The sequence below is a fragment of the Mya arenaria genome, chromosome 15 (genome assembly GCF_026914265.1).
Source record: "Mya arenaria isolate MELC-2E11 chromosome 15, ASM2691426v1".
Classification (NCBI taxonomy): Eukaryota; Metazoa; Mollusca; class Bivalvia; order Myida; family Myidae; genus Mya; species Mya arenaria.
In genome coordinates this window covers 11,236,746-11,260,820 of record NC_069136.1, presented here as the reverse complement: position 1 = coordinate 11,260,820, position 24,075 = coordinate 11,236,746, and the positions used below count along the sequence as shown (strand labels likewise).

Genomic DNA, 24,075 nt, shown 5'->3' with positions numbered 1-24,075 from the left:
CCATACATGTATATATAAGCTATTGTATTATGTAAATTTGATCAAGGGTCATATTGGCCTATTTCAAATAAATAGTGTGTTGTATATTGTTTTTGAATAAACTTTCTTCTTCTTATATGAAGGAAACCGAGTTTAATTTAAAGAAATGTGCCTAAGACACGGTATTTCTACCTTATGAGACTATAGCAGACAACAGTAAATCTTTTAGCATTCAAAAATAAAATAAGTAATAAAGTAAAATAAATGGTTACAATCTTCCTATCAGTAAAAAATATTTTCCATTTATGCATTATTTAGTAAGTAGTTAAAGGTTTATCAGTCGAAATTGACGTTTGTTATACATGTGTACGTATTGATTTTGAATTTGAGTTTCACTTTAATTTTGATATAAGATGTATAGAAGATGAATGTCATGTATTCTTTCGAGGTAATAAATTTCAGACAAGAAAGGCAATTTCATATCTTTTCGTAGTACACAGAACTTCCAAAGTTCAATTAGTCTTATGCAAAGTCTGAACGATTACAGACTATGACAGAATAAAAATACAGCATTCTTTGTAATTGTAATAATAAAACAAAACGATGAAGAATTATGACTGTCAATAAGAAAAAACAAACTATATAGACTTTATTTGTATTGTATCTGTTGTGTTATGCGCCCTTAGTAGGGGTAACATTTAAATTATGTATTCATGTTGAATACATAACAGTTTTCACTTGATCTGATAAAATGCAAATCGATTATTTTATTCTGTAAACAAGACTTTACGCATGAACATATAACTTACATATTCTATCTTTGTATGCAGTATTGAATTTGAATACTATATTTCTGTTCGGTAACGTCGTAACAGGAGATATTTCAATGAAACATTTACAGTTACACTGTTATTCAAAATCAATACATACACATGTATAACAAGCATATTTTTTGAGTGGCAAACCTTTAACTTCTTACAAAATAATACATTTATGGAAAATATTAATAACTGGTAACTATATTGTAACCGTGTATTTCATAGCTAAAAACGCAAAAAAACTCACAATTAAATGATTGTGGTAAGTGCTAAAAGATTTACTGTGATCTTCTATAGTATCATATGGTCGAATAACCATTGCTTACGACATTTATTTCCTTCTTGGTATATTAAAACAATTGCATTTATTGTGGGAAAACTTATTTGGGAGTAAGGGTGCATCTTTAATGCATACGTATATGACCTATATTATTATTATTATTATTATTATTATTATTATTATTATTATTATTATTAATATATATATATATATATATAGTTTTAGAGTTTTAAATGACACGACTTCGCATAAAATTTACGGACGCACGGATGGACTATGGTAAATCTATACGCCCAAACATTACAACATTTCTGAACAATCGAGTATTTTCTTATCCGCTTACCATGAAATCTAGTTTTACTGATCCAGTGAAAGTTTTCCTTGTCAGTTGCTGCTATTTCGGGATGTTGTACCAAACGATACCACAGATCAGAAGACCCACACTTTTCACAACCAATCAAATAAAAGTACGGGATACATCTTTTGAGGGTTTTGATCGATTCAATCCTCCTCCAGCACGGATTTTTGTGGTTTGGCAGAAAATCAAATGGACCCTAAAATAGAGTGAAAGTGTCCATATTTATTGAAACAAAATGCACAGTGAAGTCACTTTTCTTCTGCAGCCAATTGTATAAACAATGGTAAATAATTACCTCGGTAAGTAAAACCTACGGTAAATTCCGTGGCAATATTACCATTGGGGTAAATACGTTGTATAAAAGAAATTACCAAGGCGGTAAATTTACCAGGTTAAATTTTACCAAAATGTCCCATAATGCAATAGAGTGACGTCATTTTCCCGCACAGCTGTCAGCTTGTAGGTATCATTTTTATAAAAGAATGAACGTCCACATTTCATTTTTATAAAAAGAAAATTCTAGAAGGCAGGTTTAATGACAAAATTCGTTAAATCGGTCCAACAAGTTACATGGTTAATATTCAACAACAGTACAAAGTATTTATACTACTCCCGTGGCTGACCACCAAAACACATGCAACACTTCAAGGGGTAGCTGTATTCTGAATTCAGTGGTGTTACTCTTTAGTTTGTACAAAACGGTCAACGAATACCGCAGGAAAATGCGAACATTATTGCAATGATTTGCAAGTCATAATGACTCAATGTATCTGAATAATTTAAAAACAGAAATTAACTGACAAGAAATTATACTTGCTTACACAGAATACAAAAAAATATTTGAATAAAATTTAATGGCATCGTCCGTTTTTCTCACGCTGACACCTAAGGAATTTATAGTCAGTTTCAACTTGTCATAGAAATGATGCACTGAGTGTCATAGAATTAATTCTCTTTTAAGTGATCAATAATTCATATCTTTAATCTAATATGTACCATTGTTTCAGTATTCCATGTATTTGTTAATTAAAGCTGGGGGTCCATTGTTATATTTTTAATTGATTTATTGCTGAAATCAAGAATATATGTAAACAAACACCAATGAATATTTAAGTGTCAATACAGACACCTATTATAAGTGTAATTGATCTTATATCTCTTATGCGAGATGTCTTTTCTTGAAGAATTCCATTTATTAAATGCTGCATGCAACCACTTTGCAAATTGATAAGATTATTAAACTACATGCGACATTTGTAAATATATCAGTTATGTTTATTATTAATGGCCAAATGATCTTGAATCTTTTTCTTTGATCTTGATTGTAACATCTTTGTATAATTATGTTTCTACCCATAGGTTTGCATTAACATAAACTTGGCAATAAAAGTGCAATCATGTATTTATTTTCTATCTTCATTAAACTATAAATGGTCTTAAATTCAAAATCAAAGTCAAGTCTTATGTAGATACCAATAACCAGAATCAGCAATGTTAAACAGCATATAATACATTAGCAGCTCCATGAAGTTCATTTTGTGATGTTTTCTTGACGACACATTTGTAATATCACCTTGCCAAATGCCCCCAAAACCCAGGGAACCTAGATAAGGCCAATTTCCCGCTATATTTGGCGTAAAGACAAAACCACCGCATTCACCCGGCACTGCGGGGCCACCTGGAAGGTAAAAACACGGCTCATTTCCCCGGCTATTCCCGGACCTGAGGGAGGGGGAGGGGGCGTGGTTACAATTGACTGGTGCATTATATTATCAAGAGTTTCAAGAAAGCACTCTACAGTATTTGGTTAGCAATCACCCCATTGAGTGCCTCTATATAAAAGAAAACTGTAGAAATAGAGGTATTTTTCATAGAAAATGTCATAGCTGTCATTTATTGTTCAATGTTTACAGGCGGTTCAATTTGATTGTAAATATGTATGTGCAAATACTCAAAATATGTGCAAAGTGGGATACATTTCAACAACATGAGGTCGAGACCTGCAATCAAGTGTTGTTCTCGAACCATTGCATTGAATTTTGAAAGATTTTGGAATGATTTAAACGCAAAACAAGGTAAATACATTCTTAAACTTCAGATTTCTTGTGTCACTGTTTTTGTACATGATTTTTTTGCTGGAATATTTTCAATGCATACGTTTGTTCACACAGTGGTAATTTGCGATTTCTTACCTCTGTATTTCTGTCTCTTATTGATATGGATGTAATGGAACAGTGTTCTATTCACGAAGTTTCAATTTGTCTTTAAAATCGACAAATGAGTTGTGAATCGAGCGTTTTTTATGTCTTGTCGGCCATCTTGATTCTTGTAACTGAGACGGTTTAATCAATTTACCCACCTCATGGAGGAGAATAAATATTACCGCAGTAAATAGTTTGGTAAAATCTTAATTTTGTTTTAAATATACAATTGCTTACCGCCAATTTACCAGAAAAATTACCGCCGGTAAAATATCACCCTGGGTAAATGTGTTTATACAATTGGCTGCTGCGGCCAATTGTATAAACAATGGTAAATAATTACCTCGGTAAATAAAACCACCGGTAAATTCCGTGGTAATATTACCATGGCGGTAAATGCGTTTGTATAAAAGTAATTACCAAGGCGGTAAATTTACCAGGTTAGGGTGATAGTTTACCCAGGTAAATTTTACCAAACTGTCCCATAATGCAAAAGGGTGACGTCATTTTCCCGCACAACTGTCAGATTGGAGGTATCTTTTTTATTAAAAAAAATGGACTTTCACATTACATTTTTATAAAATTCTTTGTATTATTTTTAAAATGCAGACTTAATAAAACTTTATTTAATCGGTCGAACAAATTATCTGGTAAATATTTTTTTTAAAAAGCACAAAATATTTAAAAGCTACCGTTGCTGATCAATAAAACACATGCAACACTTCAAGGGGAGGGTTTATTCTGAATTCAGTAGTGTTACTCTTTATTTCATACAAAACAGTCAACGAATACCGCAGGAAATAGCGAACATTATAGCAATGATATGCAAGTAATGATGGTACAAATTATCTGAATAATTTGAAAACAAAAATAAACTGACAAGAAAATATACTTGCTTAAACAAAATACAAAAATATCTCTTTGAATAAAATTCAATGGCATGGCATCGTCCGTTTTTCTCACGCTGACACTTAATGAATGTATAGTCTGTTTCAACTTGTCACAGAAATGATGCACTGAGCTTCATTAGATCTATACCAATAACCAGAATCAGCAATGTTAAACAGCATATAATACACTAGCAGCTCCAGGAAGTTCATTTTGTGATGTTTTCTTGACGGCATATTTATCATATAACCTTGGTCCTCCACTGGTGGCAATCTAAAGAAAAGTTTAATTATTTAATAATCATTAAAATTATTATGTTGTCTGTGAAATCAGCTTCATATCTTAAATGGCTGATTAATGGGCTCGGATATGAAAATATGTTATGGTGGGGGACGGCGTTCCCTAAAGGCCAATGTTTCTGTAAATTTGAAAGGTAAGTTAATAAGAGTGTCGGTAAGGGATGATGGCTTTCACAATAAACAAACCAGTTATAAATATGTTGCTTTCACTCTCACTCAAATGACAGTATTCTGATAATTTACAAAAGAAAATAAAACACATAATTATTACCTCACTACTCTTGGTGTCTTTAATTATGTGCCTGTTATATGTTCTAACATCACACTGGCTCTGCGGGCTTTCGCTGATGAAAAGCTTAAAATTATTTATATTCATTACCACAATTATGAAATGGTTGTGTACAATTGAACATAAACGTGTTAATCACAGAACTGTATATGTAACAGTATCATTTATATAAATTTAAACAAACTCAAAAAATCATACATGGGTATGTTGTCATACCACAGATGTTGTTTTTATCAAATATACAGTATACTTTTATATTATCAAGGCACTGCGATCATCCCATTGGGTGCCTCTATATAAAAGAAAACTGTAGAAATAGACTATAGACTTTTTCATAGAAAATGACCTTGTAGCTGTCATTTATACGCGCATTGAATGTTAGGCCACGTTTTTTTTTGATTTTTCGGTTTACAAGACCGGCGACCCTAAATTTTGATAAAACTGAAAAAAAATAAAAATGATTTTTGTGATTTTTTTTGCCGATCCGACGTGCTGCGAGTTAAAAAAAAAAATTCGGGTACGAAATAGAGGGGGTACGAAACGTATCGCGGCGTCATGTCGAATATATTCTTTCACGCTAAGTTCGAAATGAACAACAAAATACTATGCCAAAAGTTTATTAAAAGTAAAACAACGGCACAAGAAGATATTGGAACTGTAATATCACAGTACCTTCCCACAGAAAATGTTCTGGTAGGTAAACTTGTCGCATTTCATTTCTGTCATATATTTTCGCGACCCGAATTTCAACTTTTTTCATCAACATATTTTTCTGCAAACCTTTGTTTCTGTAGATGTATAACCTATTTTAATAATGTGAATTGAGCATTAGTATTTTCCATACGGATTTCCTGACCTGTGATATTTACTTTACTTTTCAAAATCAAAGCACTGAGGGGGGCAGTCACAATTGTCTGAATTATTTGTTTATATTAAAGATGTTTGGAGCAAGGGAAAAAACCTGCGACAAGGAACAGTTTGAAATTAAAAAAACAACAGATAAACATTCTGCACATGATGTTGGAAACTGAATTTTAATATATAAACTTGTGAATCGAGACACAGTGCTACTTACCTGTATCATATTGCAATAAAATGTGTTTTCTGTTTATATTCGTTTTCAAAACCCCTTAAATGATAAACACATGTAACAGCAAGCTTACAGTACTTGTTTAATTTTATTGAGTACCTTAAACATTACATTTATACAATGTTTATATATGTACATATATTATAAATGATCAAAATGTGAAAAAATCAGTTTTTCTAAAGATTCGAAAAGTGGTATGCTTAAGTCTTTAAAGTTTGGTTTTTTTTCGACCTGCCGGTGAGTACTTTTTCAAAAATTTCTCGTAAACCAAAAAAACAAAACAAACGTGGCCTTATTGTTTACATTCTGATATCTTGCGCATGCGCGGGCGTCTGGTTGACAAGAAACATGTAAACAATATGGCTGACACCGATAACAATAATAATACGGAAGCACTTAGTTCAGGCTTCCATAACTTTAATGTTGATATTTATTTTTTTGATGTTTACAACACATTAAAGTTATGGCGTAACTCCCATAGTAAAGTCAACCAGAATCAATTGAGTGTGATGATGCAATGCAATCACATGACCATGATGACGTCGATGGATTCTATTTATAGCATCGGAATCACAGTGTTCATTTAGTTGAATCCAATTGCAGTAAGGCTGAAAATACCTTTTGATAAGTAAAAACAATTGATTTATTCCATATTTGGTATAAGTTATTAACCAATTATTCGAAATAGAAAAAATAACAGCAAAATAAACACTACATTTGCGAGGTCAAATGTAGGTCACATGGGTATTTTCTGAAAATCTTGGTGTCACATGATTAAATTTGAACACAACTATGACCTAGTTAAGGAATGCTTGTAAAAGGATTTATTAAAATGCTAATTCAACTTTCTTTAAAGCGTTTTTTGGTGTTGAAAATGTGTTTGTAAATTACATTTTACTTCATTTACCTAAGGGTACAGATATTTTGTATGTACAATGCATACAAGTGAAATTACAGCGTGAATTCTGGTAGGGTTTGGATACGGCGTTCTCTTCAGCGAACACATCCAAAACGGTAATATACAACGTGTTCGCTGAAGTTCTTTAGCTAGGAAGCACTTAAAACATCAAAACAATTGTCAAATTTAGACGTTTTCGCATCGAAAAGGTATAAAGAAAAGTTATTTGTTGGTGGGATAAAGCTTCCCGATCCATACAGCATTCCATCGAATTGCTGGGATAACAAATTAAGTGAGTGGCCTATTGTCTTGTATCCTGACATATACAACTACCTGATTAAGTATCCTGGACGCAAGAGTCATTAAAGGCATACAAGTCTTTAGATGGAAATAATTTCATTCACTCTGGACATGTTCAGGAAGTGTTTTATTATGAAATTAGTCCAGATTCGTCTGCTTGTCTGCTCAAGACAAAAGTAACTCCGTCTCAACGACTCCGCGACAAACTCCATGAGCCTTGATAAAAAATGTGGATATGTCATCAGTGCCCATTGTACCTGCAAAGCTGGGTAAGTGAAAGTTTTAAGTCATGTGATTTTGATTAGTATCTGTAATTATGTATGATACATGTGTGTTACATTTTGGGCATATAAGTCAATTTAAGGTATATATATATATATATACTTTTATTTCCTCCATAATGCTATGAAGAGCAAAACTACAGTTTATAAATGTTCAACAAACAAGTTTACAACATGACAGTATGCAATTAGAGAAATATTTAAACAACATTCACACTTGTATAATTCATTTTTGAGTTCATATATTGGAATTCCACATAATGGTATTACCAGGCCTGTGTCTATTTCATATTGCTTTATCAATAGGTACTTAACTGTATAAGTAAACATAAAGAACAATTTAGAGACAAATATTAAATATACACACTTTAAGACAATTATATCCACATTACATGTTCTTCATAATTCTAAATTAAAGAAATTGTTCAACATTATATAGGCATATAAAGATGTATTTTACACTATAAAGTGCCATATATATTTTCAGATTGGGAGAAGCCTGTAGTCATGTTACTGCTCTGCTGTTTAAGGTCATGTCAGCAGCTCTGTATGGTCTGAATGAAGAGTCCAGGACCAGTATGTCATGTGTATGGAACCAGTTTTACAGGAAGAGGGTAAATGAATGTTTACACTTTTTAAAATCACATTATAAAAATGTCCTACATTGATTTATTTCAGTGTTAAATGCACATTCCTGTACATTTGAAATAAACAACATGTAAAGTAAGTAACATAATACATACATGATATTATAAATAGCCATTCTCTTCACATAACAGCATAACTAAACATGGCAGTGATTAAAACTAATTCAGAAAGCTTAGCATTTTTACTTTAAAACATTGGTTCATTTGATTTATATCAGGTTCAAGCCATGCCAGTGGAACAAATGAATTTCGATAATCCCAAACCCATGCGAGTCAAGAAGCGCCACCAAAGAGCCCTGTTCACCGCAAATGATGAAGATGATTTTAATGAATCAGAGGCTCTCCACAGTCTGAAGCATGTTTGTCCTTCTGCATGCATATTAACAAAAGAGGATTCAGACACTGACAGTGCTTCAGAAGATGAAGACATGCCACTGGTTTGTACTTTTCAATATGTCAACATCTAAGTTAATTGCTTGGTTCCTTGTTTAAGTTTTATGATCATCGAGTAATCACCAAATCTATATTTTAACACACTGATTATAATGGCCAATGTGCTCTTCTTATTTTTTAGCTGCTAATGCGATACCACGAGGTTGAACACCAGTCGTTAAGTGGTCAAGATCTCCGTGAGAAGTGTGAACGCTTCGTCAGAGACTTTCAAGTGACCCCACAGCAGGCCAACAACTTGGATGAGATGACACGAGCCCAGCATGACAGTCTGATTTGGCAACGGCACAGGAGTTGACAAATCACAGCCACTTCAGCACATGATGTACTGTCTTTGAAGCCATCAACTTCTAAACATAATGTGCTAAAGAAAATAATGAAGTACACTGACAGTGATTTGTCAAGGGTAAATGCCATTAAGTTTGGAAGGCAGTTTGAGGCCACAGCAATAAATGAATATGAAAGGAAAATGCAAGCAGGCCATAACAACTTTGTTGTTACAAGTTGTGGGCTATTTGTCGATAGCACTTTTCCGTTATTTGCTGCCACTCCTGATGGACTACGATCATGCTCATGTCATGGCCTTGTTGAAATTAAATGTTGTTTTAAACATAGAAATGCAGATATAGCTGACATAAGTGATTTTACTTTCTACCTGGATGAAAACAAACATCTCAAAAGAACCCACAGATATTACACTCCAGTTCAGTTTCAAATGTATGTTTGTGGGAAGAGTTATTGTGACTTTGTAATATACACACACAAAGAAATTTTGATTGAGACCATCCCGTACAACCCTGACTTTGTAAATGAGCTTATTTCAAAGTGCACACAATTTGCAATAAATGACTTGGTGCCAGAAATAATTCAACGCAAATTTCAAATGTAAATTAGTGCTTTTTCAATGGTTATGTAAAATTTCTTTACAAAATTTGAAATAAGCTCTCATATAATTAAAGTAGAAGTTGGTAGATACAAAAATATTACAGCTGACAATACAATTATATTGCATGAAATGTTTTTCCATTAAAGCAACTTAGCATGTTCCACTAAAAAAAGTTTATTTTCATCCTAAGTGATATAAGTAAATATGTTAGCCCTTAATCTGCTTGTAATTCTATGTTTTCAAATCAGATGTTTGGTTAAATAACATGGAAAGCAAGATTAATTACATGTAACATATTCCCACATGCATACATACTGTACTTGAGTATAAATGTCTGTCAGTTGTTAGCTATTGTTTCCAGTTTTAACTTTTTATCAATCACATTGTAAAAAAAGTCATACGGTTCAATCTGTGAGAGTGCAGCTTTTATGTTTATAATAAACATCATTCCCAGAAGTACTAGTATTTAAGGCTTTAACATAATAATGGGTTATTAACAATCATTTATTTTATGACACCCATCAATATGTTTGTGTTTAACTGTTACATTAACAAAACAATCATATTTAAAAAAACAAAAAACATTCAGTGTAACAATGTATGAAATGGGAACTATGTTCATTAATTTTCCTATTGCGCTTATGGTAATGAAGCATATTTCAAATATATTTCTCACTATATTTGTTCTTCTGTATTGTGTAGATAAATGTTTGATTCCGTGTAAGATCATAATATATGTTTACTCAAGTCAACAATACGCTTCAGGAAATACTGTATGATATTACATAATTTTTTATGTACTAGACTAGTTCATGACATGAAAACAGTGCAATTTGTATGTACACGTGTTGTTATTTTGATGAACAAGAGCTTGCACATGACACATTGCTGTCATCAAATGGGGACTAACAAACAATAGACAGTCAGCAACATTTTTCTATCAACAAATATATTTCAAATAACTCAAAGAATAAATATATGAACATATGGTTTGTCAAACATAACTGTACATGTATATATCAGTGAATGTCAAACTATAGCTTATCTGATACTTATAACAGTCAGTTCAATATGTCTTAAATTGTATAAATAATGTATATCAGTACATGCCTGTGGCAAAAGCAGTTCAAAGTTGGAAATACTAAGCATTTACATCTTAATGCCCATTGTTATACCTTTCAACTATTTCATATTATCTTCATTCACTTTACAAATCTAATTGATATTTAATTCACAAGTCTTGGTAGCAAATTTGTGAGGACAGCACAAATAATTAAGATTGAGTCAGCGTGTCTTATTAGAGATATAGGCATGGTGTTTTTCAAGATTTGAAATCGTTGAACTCGTTCAATTGCCCGCTCAACATGAATTCTAGACTTTGAAAGTCGCCTAGCACATTCTACTTCTTGCTGTGAAAACTGTGTTTTTCCTCTAGCAAATGGCGGTATTGCCAAAGTTGCTCCATGAGCAGCCAGTTCATCTGAAATAAGGAACCCTCTGTCTGCAGGAACCAGGTCACCTACTTCAAGCTTTTCATAGAATTGTGAGTAAGCTGTTATCTCTTTGTCAGAGATTCTGCCACCCCAGCACTTAGAAATAAAAGACACAGCTCCATAAGGGGTTGTACCAATTAAAAACTTTAAAGTATTATGGTGTTTGTAATTTGACCATGTTTTTGCTCTTGCATCCAGATTGGTTAGCCGTTGAATAAACACCTCACTGCAGTCAATTATAACACGGCATTTTTTTATTTTTTTTATTAAAGATTTCGGCATATTCTTTAAGATGGTATCGTTTGAAGGCCATTTCAATAAAAACTTAAGTCTCATGGCAAGATTTGGTAAACATTGACTAAGAATTCTGGACACTTGTGTCGGGCAAGTATGAAACCTCATTGCTAAGTCAATATTAGTGAGGTTAAGCCTTAATTTCATTAGAACGATCAAGATCATGTCACCTCGACATAGCTTTCCGATTGGTTTAACTAGCCCAGACATTAAAGTAAGCAGCCACAAGAACACTGCCACTGACGGCAGACCAGTCAATGATGTTATTGCATTGTTACTTAGATTCTTGTAAGTAAACTTTTCATTTTCCATCTTGTCTTTCAAGTCTCTGTTTTCGCATATCAGGCGTTGATACTCTATCTTCAAGGAGGAGTAGTCTGCCTTTAGTTGATCAAACTCTCTCTGTAGTGGATCAGGGCCTGGATATGTGCCTACAACAGTTGGGAGCAATACCATTTGAACAAAATTTGAGCTGCCATTGTTATGTAATTGGCAAATGTTCGCTAATAAAAAGTATCAAATATTCATGCTACTCTTACATCATCATCATGTCAACAAACACTAACCGGTTTATTACATCATTAAGCCTTAATATAAAAACCATTAGTGTCTATTATAGGTGTAACTCCATAAACAAATAGATAAGTTGATAATAGAAAAATACCTTTGTCACATGGATGTGGAAGGTCTTGCCCTAACATCAGGAGTGTTTCTGCAATATCGGCTGTCTCACTGTGTTTTCCTTGTCGACCGGCGTCAGCACAAGTCTGCTTTTATTCAAACGCTTATACCTCTCCACACGTGCTGGAGTCTGTTGGGGTGTTGAGGAGACGTAAAACTGAAAACACTTGGTGAGTAATCCGGATGGCATGGGTCTTTTGATGGCTTGCCTGAAATATGCATGAACCACTCTTTAAAGTTGTTGTACTCTTCTACCTAAATATTGCAATCACACTTATGACACGAAAAATGCATAAACAGATTGTTTAAATTTCAACTGCTCAACTTTACACAGTATACATTTTTTTTTAACAAATGAACTGCATTCAATTTATTCGTTCATTGATGTTGTGAACATAACTAAGTGTTTATCTTAATGGATTATTATTTGAATAAAATATAACAAAATTCAATAATCAAAAATGATATAAAAAATACCAGAGATGAAATGCTGACTGCATAACCGATCATGTTGGGAAGGCTCCCACAATTTCAGGTAGTTCTTCAAGTCACGTCGCCGAGAGATTTCTGCTATTTCAACCTCCTTTCTTTATCTTTAGGGAATCTAAAGAAATGAATTCCTGAGTTCTTAGTAAAGCGTTGTGTGCATCCAGGGGCGCAACAACTCGTCGGCATATTTTCTGATTGTTTAAGTTGTTCTAGATCTGTCAAAAACTCCCGCGATCGTCACGCTCTGATTTTTAATGTAAACAACAATGGCGGTGCTTTTTGCCAACCAGTAGAAACCGGAGTGGGTTAGCAGGTGCGCGTGACGTCTTGCTTTAATTTGATTGTAAATATTTATGTGCAAAATACTCAAAATATGTGCAAGATGATGGAATTATTTAAACGTGAAACAAGGTAAATACATTTTTAAACTTTTCTTGTGTCACTTGTTTTTTTACATGAAATTTGTTCGTTGGAATATTTTTAAAGCATAAATTTGTTCACATAGCGGTAATTGGTGATTTCTTACCCCTGTTTTCCTGTCTTTTATTGATATTAATGTAACGGAACAGTTTTCTATTTGCGAAGTTTCAATTTGTCTTTTAAATCGACAAAATGAGTTGTGAATCGAGCGTTTGTTTATGTCTTGTCGGCCATCTTGTTTCTGGTAACTGAGACGGTAAACCACTTTGGAGGAGGGTAAATATTACCGCGGTAAATAGCTTGGTAAAATCTTAATTCTGTTTTATACAATTGCTTACCGCCAATTTACCAGAAAAATTACCACCGGTAAAAAATTTCCCTGGGTAAATCCTTTTCATCCTTACATATTTATTTGTGTTACATATGTACGTATATATAACTGTATTATGATGATGATGGTGGTGGTGATAGTGGTGGTGGTGATGGTGGTGGTGGTGATGATGATGATGATGATGATGATGATGATGATGATGACGATGACGATGGTGATGATGGTGACGATGACGATGACGATGGTGATGATGGTGACGATGACGATGACGATGGTGATGATGGTGATGACGATGACGATGGTGATGATGGTGATGACGATGACGATGGTGATGATAGTGATGATGGTGATGACGATGACGATGGTGATGATGGTGATGACGATGGTGATGATGGTGATGACGATGACGATGACGATGGTGATGATGGTGATGACGATGACGATGGTGATGGTGATGATGGTGATGACGATAACGATGACGATGGTGATGATGGTGATGATGGTGATGATGGTGATGACGATGACGATGGTGATGATGGTGATGATGGTGATTATGGTTGATGATGATGATGAGAATAATAATAACGATAATAATGATAATAATAATAATAATAATAATAATAATAATAATAATAATAATAATAATAATAATAATAATAATAAAAGCTTTAATTACCGAAGGTTACACATTTAGACATATGAAAACATATATTCTAGTTTTCAATATGGCCTTCAAGGTAAAGAAACAAAGACAAAAACATTATTATATAAAAATATGTCACCTGTCAATGTTAAAACTAGAAAGATACATTCACATATAGAAGTTGATTAAGATATATTTAATGAACTTGACCTGTTGGATATCTACGATGATTATATGTCTGAAATGAAAATGTTTGAAAAAAAATAATGTTAGTGTAGAAAGAATTAGCTGTGATAATAAAGTGAATAATTATGGAAGTAAATTTTAGATTTTTAATTGAAAAATAATCTGTTTATATTAAATGGTAGGACTGATGGTGATACAATCGGTGAATGCACATTTAAAGAAACAAGCGTTATTGACTATTGTATCACTTTAAATGCCATGTTTAAATTTATTGACCGGTTTGATGTATTTGATTTCTGTCCAATGATGTCAGACGGCCACTGTCCGATATCTTTCACTATTCATATAAGTTTTTATTAAAAATACAACCAATCAGGCTTCGACCCTCTGCAATGTGGGATAAAACCAAATCAGAGCTATTCATCGAAGTATTGATGAAACCAAAATGTGTTCAATTAATGCAAAATTAGAAGATATCATAAATAGTAACGATGTAACACTAGAAGATATTGATTATATCACAAATGAATTATCATATATTTTTGTAGACAGTGCAAAATTGTTTTTTAACACAAAAGACAAAAATACAAATTCAATAAACAGAGCAAACAACACAACGCACAATTGGAACAATAAAAACTGTAAAATTGCCAGACAGAAATTCCATCGTGCAAAATCTTTCTCCACTGTTATTTTTCCTGTTCATTAACGACCTGCACGAACTCTTAAACACTAAAGAGCTTAATGGCATCGACATCGGTGAAAATCAGTTATTGTCATTTATCATATATGAAAATATTTATACTTTTGTATGCTTATGACACAGCAATTTTCTGTGAAACTGTAAATGATTTACAAGATTGTTTAAATGCATATCATGACTACTGTCTGACATGGCATTTAAAAGTAAATATTGATAAAACAAAGATTGTAATATTCTCATCTGATAGAATGACAAATCACACTTTCCAATTTGATAATATGGACATAGAAACTCTGAAAGGTTACTATCTAGGAATATATTTTAGTCGTTCTGGATCATTTCTTTCTGCCAAATATCATATTGCAAACCAAGCTACAAAAGCAATGTATTGTCTGATAAAAAAGCTAAATCATTATACCTCCCAATAAAATATGCAAATTGACTTGTTTGATAAGCTAGTTAAACCAATACTTCTTTATGGATGTGAAATATGGGGTTTTGGAAATTTGGAGTTATTGGAAAAAGTACAAATTAAATTCTTGAAGCACATTTTATGCCTTCGATTCTCAACCCAAACGCAATGGTTTATGGTGAGACTGGTGTATTTCCTATACGAATTGACATAGAAACACGGATGGTTAAATTTTAGGCACATTAGTACAACCTAAAAATAAAATTATCTACAAAACTTTACTATGCGATGTATTGTCTTTATGATGATCTTCAAAATAACGGAAGTCAAAATAAATTAATTTGAATAAATAATATTAAAACTATGTTAATAAAAACAGGAATGTATGGAATTTGGTTATCACATACATTTACTAACTGTAGATGGTTAACACAGTATCACATAAGTTAAAATATTTGTTTATTAATGAATGGTACTGTACATAAAATACATCCAAAAGCAAAAAGTTATGCAAAATTACGAATGAGAAAACACAAATTACCACGTAAAACTGGTCGATGGAGTAATGTTCCACACGAAAATAGAAAATGCACGCGTTGCAATAGAACGATAGGTGACGAATACCACTATATAATAGAATGTCCTGATTTTTTAATCTGAGAAAAACGTTAATAAAACCTGTATTTTATGTTACACCAAGTTATGTTAAATTCCCTAACCTCTTTACAAGTACGAATGAAAATGATTTTAGGAAACTATCAATATTTGTTAAAAACATATTAAAATAAAATCGTTTACAAATTAGTGTTAACAACTGTTCATTATGTAAACGTATATCACTCGTTTATTCGGGGTATTAAATTAGAGAATTTTCCCATGCTATGTACCTTAAAAGTACATACTCTTCCGGAGAATTTTGATAATTAGCATAATGTTGAGTTTTCTGTTTTAAAATTATTAAACCTGACATAATTTTGATTCTAATTATTGAAAATTGTAATTCTATTTGTAATTTGAAACTCAATGTATCATTCGTTTCAGAAAACTTTAACCTCATTGTACACTTTGTTTTCATATATGTATTTATTATGTGCCTGCATAAAGCCTAGTTATACTTAGCACTTATAATATCCTCATGTTTGTAAACTCTGTTTGCATTGAGTGTATGAATAAACTTTGAAACTTCGAACTTTGAAACATATAAGACTATAAACATTCTGGTACGTAATTAATGCATTCATACTTAAACATTCACTGACAGACACTCAAAGGACATGACTATAAAATATAAATTAAACATATAAATATGTTAAAGAAAATGTAAATTAACTTATCATTCACTGATAATTGGAAATAAATTGAAACAAAGTGTAAATATTGGAAAGATACATGTATAGTTCAACCTTTCTATAATTTTCAAACTATTCCTGTATATTGTTTACTACATAAAGAACCCCTTTGTATCATATATTGTTATACAGCATTTGCAAATGTTATACAATTGAATATTCACGTTGACCAAAATTTATGAAAACATGTATGTACTGTACATGATGTCAGGTCGTAGGGCTTCGGTAGAATATTTGAGTCCAAGTGTTATCATCATATCGAAAATGTTGTTAAAAGATGACTCCATGTACATGCCGGATCTATATAATGACTGCTAACATTATTTTTGAAGAGAACTTACAGTGTGTGTTTACCACGTAATACATTGCGTCATAAATGCTACGTCGGAAGACAATACTTTGCTTCGAATGAAGACTTTAAACAAAGATAACTTCATTATTTCTTCACCACTTTAAATGAAACACAGCGCAATCCATGCCGCTTACGCAGCCCCGCCTTTGAAAGTTTAATTTTTTTAATTATTATTTTGGAAACCGGTTTGTCGAAGTGTTTGATAAAACTAATCACCTTATCAAACTTAGGTAATAAAACGAAGGCGGGGCTCTTTGAGCGCCATAGACTGTCCTTTGTTTTATTTAAAATGGTGCAATAAAAGATAAGTTATCTTTGATTTAAGCCTTTATTTTAACCAAAATGTTGCTTTCCGACGAAGCATATATGACGTAGTTTATCACGTGGTATACACAGTGTAAAATAAAAGAAATGAAAAGCACTTCGTCACAGCGCGTGACTTTGAATCCCATGTAGATCCTGTATGAACTGAAAATGCCTTTAAATGACCAGTGTTGTCAACAGGGCGTTAAAACCCAACAAAACTAAAACGCAAATGCTATAAGCTTTGAAAGGCTGTAGGCGCGACGAGAGTTATTTAACTGTTTTACAATTGTATTCACAGATAATGAAATTCGAATCCAAAACAAATATTTTGTGTGGCCCAAACTGTATGGTTACAACCGATACGTTTCTGTCATTACCTAAGAAAAGGAGATGTTAACTGATTATTTTTTTAATATAATTAGCTAAGTGATAAACGTATGTACTAGGACATAAAATGTATGAAGATTGCTTTCATCTCGCAAGTTTATTGTAAGTGTTAAGTAAATTAAATGAAATCCGATATTGGATGAGCACTTTTTTCTTTTTATAGTACGTCATGAAGGGCAGTGTCTTTTATTCAACACATTCCTATTTTCTGCGTAATTATTCATAGTTTTCCATCCTCTCGGTTCCTCGTCAATATTTTTTTTAAGATTATTCGGTTTGCTTTCAAATTCAAATTTACGTTACAATCTTATGAACGTATTTAAATTAATTGGTCTTTTCGTTGCACTTTTTCAAACCGCATAACACCATACGTCCCACTTTGTAACCCCGGCGTAATAATTATTTTATCAAGTCATGTAAAAAAGTAGATCTGCTGATACCTGATTGCGATCTGATCTACTAAAGTCTGTAGGCCAGAGCAATGCATGTATGCCCCATTCGATGTATAAAATATTTGATATTAAAAGAAATCAAATATATAACACGATTCGTTAAATGACGTTAATATTTTTATAGACCTCTAGTTCTTAACATTAATTTATCGTTTAAAGTTTATTTATGTTTTTACAAACATTAATTACTACGACTATGACAACCAGTATACTACTATCCACCGTACACTATTTTCTTGTATACGGCTATACCACGTCCACAAAAATACTATATCCAGTCCATATAATGCGAACATTATCAAGGCTGAATCTGGATAAGAAACAATTTTTCACCGACAAAATTTGGCATGTAACTATTTTTTGAGAAAATGAATAATTTATACAACATGTGCGTAAAGTTTGAGCCAGCTGTTATGTTTCACAAACGAATTGTACTGCTAACAAAGAATCTGGGACTTCTCGCATGTTTATTGTTTGGATAAAACATCTGACGATAACAATCAATATTTATTATCATTTATACTTAACAATTAGCAGAAACATTTTGTAGAATTTGACCTGTTGTACACATAGATATTGCCATATTGCGTTGTTTTTGTCTCGCTCGGGCTACTATATCCGGTGTACGGTGACCCACCGTGATTTGTAATCCGGATTTGTTTTAGCACTGCGTTTGGATTTACAAATCCGAGATTTACACGAGCCCATGTTCATCAGAGCATTAAACCCTATACTCCGTACAGTGCACGAGTAAATTGTATAATAAAGTATCTAAACATTGAGACTAAAAAAATAAAATGTTATTTTATTTTTCATTTTAAATTATTCAGTATCATGAAAATCGTCCATGTCAAGACAGATATAAAATGTATGCATTTATGGAATTATGTATAGAATTAAAGAATAATTAATTTAATATAATATATTGTTTTATTTTTACATAAACTTGGACATTCGATGCATTATGTAATTTGAAAGAAAACAATAACTTCATGGAATTCAAAAACAAAGTAAACAATTCAAAATAATGAAATTATTACATAATCATTTATGTCCGTACATCATTATCATTCTAGACGTCACACGAGCACAGTTATCAAAATATATGGAATACCGCGGCCACCATTATAATTTATAATGTTCATCCGGTCCCTAATAACTCTCGGACGACGTCTGTCTGCACGTCGACATCGACCGTCGTCAAGAATGCGACCAAGTAATCAGCAATTTTAAACGATTTTACATGCACATCATTCAAATCCAGCCATACAACAAGATTATTGAAACGATAGAAAGTTACCCGCGAATAATACTCGAGTTATTTTAGGAAACAAAAACGGCAAAAGATCATACAAGAAGCGAAACATTTTAAAAAATCTAGCGCCCCTGATTGGCTGACAAGGTAGGGCAAACACTAAATTTTATTTGAATAAAGCACGGGGACACAAACAGTATTTGCAATGGCTGAAATATATTTCAATGGTGCATGGAATGTATCTGCCATGAATCACTTATATTCTGTATTTGGCCTCAGCACGAACTTTCGTGACCAAATATCTTTAAAATACGCATGCACATAGTTTCTTGTCATATAAATGGCCATACTATATTAATTATAAACTTAACTTATCGTTTCTTCTTAAAATGATTATTTTAAGCGAAGAATTTACCGATGATTCTGACGTTTCAATAACGCAATTGGACCAATTGCTCACAAAATTTAGTTCACGTCGATATACACGAAAATGACCGGTAGGAATGTGTACGGAGAGTGACCGGAAACAAGCTGACGGAAAGAAAGATCGAGAGGATTGCAAGGAATACGAGAAAACGAAATCGCTGGGCCTCTTACTGTGACGAGGAATGGGCTAGATGGCAGAACTCTAAAGTGGCGCTGCCTCTTGATCTTGCCAAACAGTCAACTAAAAGCCTATTGGCTGTCGAGATGTGCAGGCGTAAGGACGAATCCCAGTACTCTCCAACCACCTTGTACAAACCGACCAGCTCCATACAGCTGCATGGGGCCAGTAGGATGCAGAAAGGGCAGAATTTACAATAATACAACAATTATGAAGTTTAAAAAAGCCGTAGTGAAAAACGTATAACAAGAGCAGCGCATGTGGATCTCAATGCTCGTCTGTTTATAAAGGTGAGTAACTGAATTGAAAGCTTATAAAATAGACCCTTATAAACGTATTGTCACTGTATAACAATGTGTACCGAAATGTATTCAATTCAATATCTGTATTTCCTCCTTATAGGATATTATAAGTATCTTCCATGGCCGAGAGTGTAGGATATGTTCATTCCGACCCGAGCGAAGGGTGTTTTGCGGAAACGAGGTTTACCGAGTATCCGCAAAACACCCTGCGCGAAGATCGGGATAAACCTATCTTACACGAGCGGCTATGGTAGATGCTTTTTCTCCCATCTCAGTTAAAACAAAATTAAGTAAAAATGTACTTTTTGCTGGAACTCTTTTGTGCTTTATGAAAATAAATGCGTATGGATATGTGATAATTCGTGGTTGTCATGGATATGCGCGCAGTGATTCAGATTATGTTAATAGTCAAATCGGTTTTTAAATAGTTCTAAGGAGTGTGAAGCATTATTTCTTGAAAGGTGCGTGAAAACTGTCTTATGGTGACATTTGAAGCGAGAAATACTTAATTAGCGTTCTAAATATTGCCACAAGACCAGATTTCCATGATGCAACAGACGACAGTCTTCAACAAGGGAGGTAATTACAATGTTGTGACCATTAAAAAGGAGTTCCATACGGGCATTTTATCTTCGCCCGTGGGCAAGATAAGAATTTCTAGCATGGTTAAATTATTTGATCTACATATTTGAGGTGGGAGAAATGCATTTTCTATACAAATAGAAAAGTCAAGGTTCAAAATTCTAATGGAGCATTACAAATATGTACAACATGCGCCCAATTAGGGTGATTAGTCTACCATATGTACTCTTCGTTGAAAAGTAATAATAATAATAATAAAATGCCGAGCCACATATGTGTCATATGCCCGGAATACACGGGTGCATCACAAAGTTTAAGTCGACTATGACGCAATGTTGTTTTATCTGTTCAACATACTTAATTGTTTATGTAGAAAAAAAATCGGTGTTTATACTAGCGTAAACGCATCCACCTTATAACTGACGTAGTAATTTCGCCCATTGAACATAACTACATTTCAACAGTTTAAACAAAGCGCACCAAACGAAGTATACATCTTCAGTAAACAACTATTTTTACTAATGAAAAATTGTTGCGTATATTTGCTATATTTAAGTTACTGCAATAATGACGAGTTTTCGGTTGTTGGTATCCAACGGGTCCGCGCTGACTCCGTGACAACAAGAGACGAAAACCAGATGTGGGGAAATGATGTTATTGGCTTTAACAGTGCAAAACCACTTAGACGTGGCGTATTTTATTTTACAATTGAAGTAAGGTTTTCGGGTTTAGAGGTGAAGAACACGAAACTCTTCTGGTGAAACAATACTTAGTAGGGAACAGGGAAACAGAATTATAACATTTCAAAGTCGCACGTGTAAGTTAAACTGTTTTTTGATACCTTGAAAATGTACCACAGACAGGAAACCTCTACCAAGAACGGCCAAAGAACCGATAGAGTTAACCTCTCAAATTATCGGAGGAAACACATTAGGAAACTACATGAAAATATGTTTCAGAGGCATAAGTACAGAAGGTAGAACTATTAGTAACCTTTCCGGCAGTCACCCTGTGCATCCGGTTGTACGAAGGATCTTTTGATGAACAGGTTTTAAAGAGCCGAAGGGGCCAAAGAAGCGTTCCACTGCGGGACTACTAAGGAACTTCAACATTATTGAGTAGGCACTTAAGCGACACGCTGCATCCGCCAATTGTTCAAATTATTACTGCAACGGCAACCCTGGCGATGACCTTATATGAGGAGACAAACTGATGTTGTGCCAATGCTTTTATCAGCGACACCGAGGTCCATTCTCTCTACTACAATGGAATCGGGTCAGAATTAAGGGTTGAAACAAAATCAAAGCAGAAACCTCATGTCAAAGTACAGAGCATAATGTTATTGAAATATGCGTGGGTGAATGTATATCAACAGTCATAATAAATGAAAACGGCAAAAGTGTGTTATCTTCAACTCTATTAATTATGTATTTATGAAAGGTAAATGTAATATTTGATCCGTTTATAAATGACTTTCGATTTGTATGTGTTCATATTTCTGTTTTTCAATTCCATGTACACTGTTGCACAACCATGTATATAGCTCTTTAGAAAGAAATGAAGAACCATGTGTTTAGATTTTTGTGAAAACTAAGTGTCAACAGTAATCTTTATATTTTTTTTCTTTTCAAACTAATGCATTATTTGTAGTTTGGTTAACCAAAATCCGTTAAAAGGGTACATTTAAACTTTTATTATTTGACTATGAAATAAAAATAAGCACTTCTTTTGTCACTCAATTATATGCTAGGGAACAAAAGATCAGTTTAGCCTGGCCTATTAAGATGAATACATGCTTGGTCGTTTATCAAATTTGATCCGTTTCCTCACGAAGAATGTTGAGTTTTACGATTTATAGATACTGCCTTATAATAATAGACAAAGTGTATGCGAGAAATGGAGTATCAAAATAGCGAATGCCGATGACATGATCAGAGTGAGCTGGCAGGTCTAATGCATCTTGCATCATGAGTTCTATACCGAATGATTTACTTACATCAACAACTGCATCCAACACTTACTTGCAACTTTTTCGTATATTTTTACTACTATTCACAAGATCTATCCGAAGCTTGCCGGAGACGGCCGAGTTAATAATATAGTTAGATCAACACACATTTTAGGAAAAATGAAACTCAATTTGCAGCCATTTGTGACGTTTCTTCAGAATAAAGATCCTTTCAGATATAAGACGGGACCCTGCAATTAAGATAAACTAATGAAACGGACCATGTCGTATAACATGAAATATAGTTTGTTACAGTTTTTACAGTCTTACCAGGTTCCGGAGATTTACTACTGTTGTAGACGTTGTTAGGGTATAGTTTCCTAACGTTTCCTTTTCTTCGACAGCAGGCATATAGTCCGAGATATTGACTGAATCCGCGGCACCGTTCAAATTACTAGAATATTTGGTCTTATTTTCACCAGTGTATTTTCCTATTATAAATATTGCTACAAGAAACAAGAAACAAGCAATTTTACCAAACATTTGCGCTGCTTTATCCATCTTGCATGTATGTTGATAGTTCAGTTTTCGTTAGTATTGTCCTTAGTTTTATCTTTTATCAACGATAACCAAGTAATGGTTTTCCGGTTAAAAACAAAACAAATATTAACCAATTAGATATTGTTACTCAATACGATTGTTAATAAAACATTTATTTCGTGTTAAAAAATTGCCGACACCTTAAACTACACATCCACCCTGGAATACATAAATCCCAACATAAATTAGGAATTGGGCTTGTTACTGACAGCATATATAAAAAAAATTTATAAGCAATCTTATTTCAAATATGAATATTCAATTCAATTTTAATAGTTAATGCACACAAACATTCAAGCTATCGTCTTTACATCTGCCGTGTTCATTTGCACATGAAAGAGCATGTATATGTCAAAAGAAAATACGCTGAATGGCAATGAAATTTCACCACCGCTACTTGCGTGTATTTAAGGTATTGAAATTATTATCATCACAGGGGCGTAGCTAGGCCTAAAAAAATTGTAGGCCCGATTGGTCTAGGTGAGCTCGGGGATATCCACCACAAAGATTTCTTTACATTAAAAGCTAAATAGTGCAATTTGGTAGCATTCCAAAGAAAAACAAAAGGCACAATTACATCCATTTTATATGCACATATCACAAACTTAAATATATATGCAAT

The 24,075-nt window shown here is 33.2% G+C and overlaps 1 protein-coding gene and 1 long non-coding RNA gene across 4 annotated transcripts in view; both read right to left on the bottom strand.

Annotated features, from left to right (window-relative positions):
- LOC128218691 (carbohydrate sulfotransferase 15-like) overlaps positions 1-23,715 on the bottom strand; it is a 43,967-nt gene extending 20,252 nt beyond the window's left edge. For 2 of the 3 annotated variants that reach the window (XR_008258427.1, XM_052926351.1), the window contains exons 1-2: positions 23,184-23,715; positions 1,421-1,631 (exon numbers count right to left, since the gene is read on the bottom strand). Coding sequence is in view for 2 of the 3 variants with exons in the window: in XM_052926351.1 (XP_052782311.1) it covers positions 1,421-1,631; positions 23,184-23,414 (442 nt within the window). In the remaining variant the exon portion in view is untranslated. The remainder of the gene's footprint in view (positions 1-1,420; positions 1,632-23,183) is intronic. The other variant, XM_052926349.1, reaches the window with a different exon arrangement.
- Positions 12,184-13,244, bottom strand: LOC128218692 (uncharacterized). Its single transcript, XR_008258428.1, has 3 exons — positions 13,148-13,244; positions 12,610-12,736; positions 12,184-12,341 (listed from the first exon to the last, which is right to left on the bottom strand). It is a non-coding gene; the product is annotated as an uncharacterized LOC128218692 (long non-coding RNA).
- Positions 23,716-24,075: the final 360 nt, after the last annotated feature.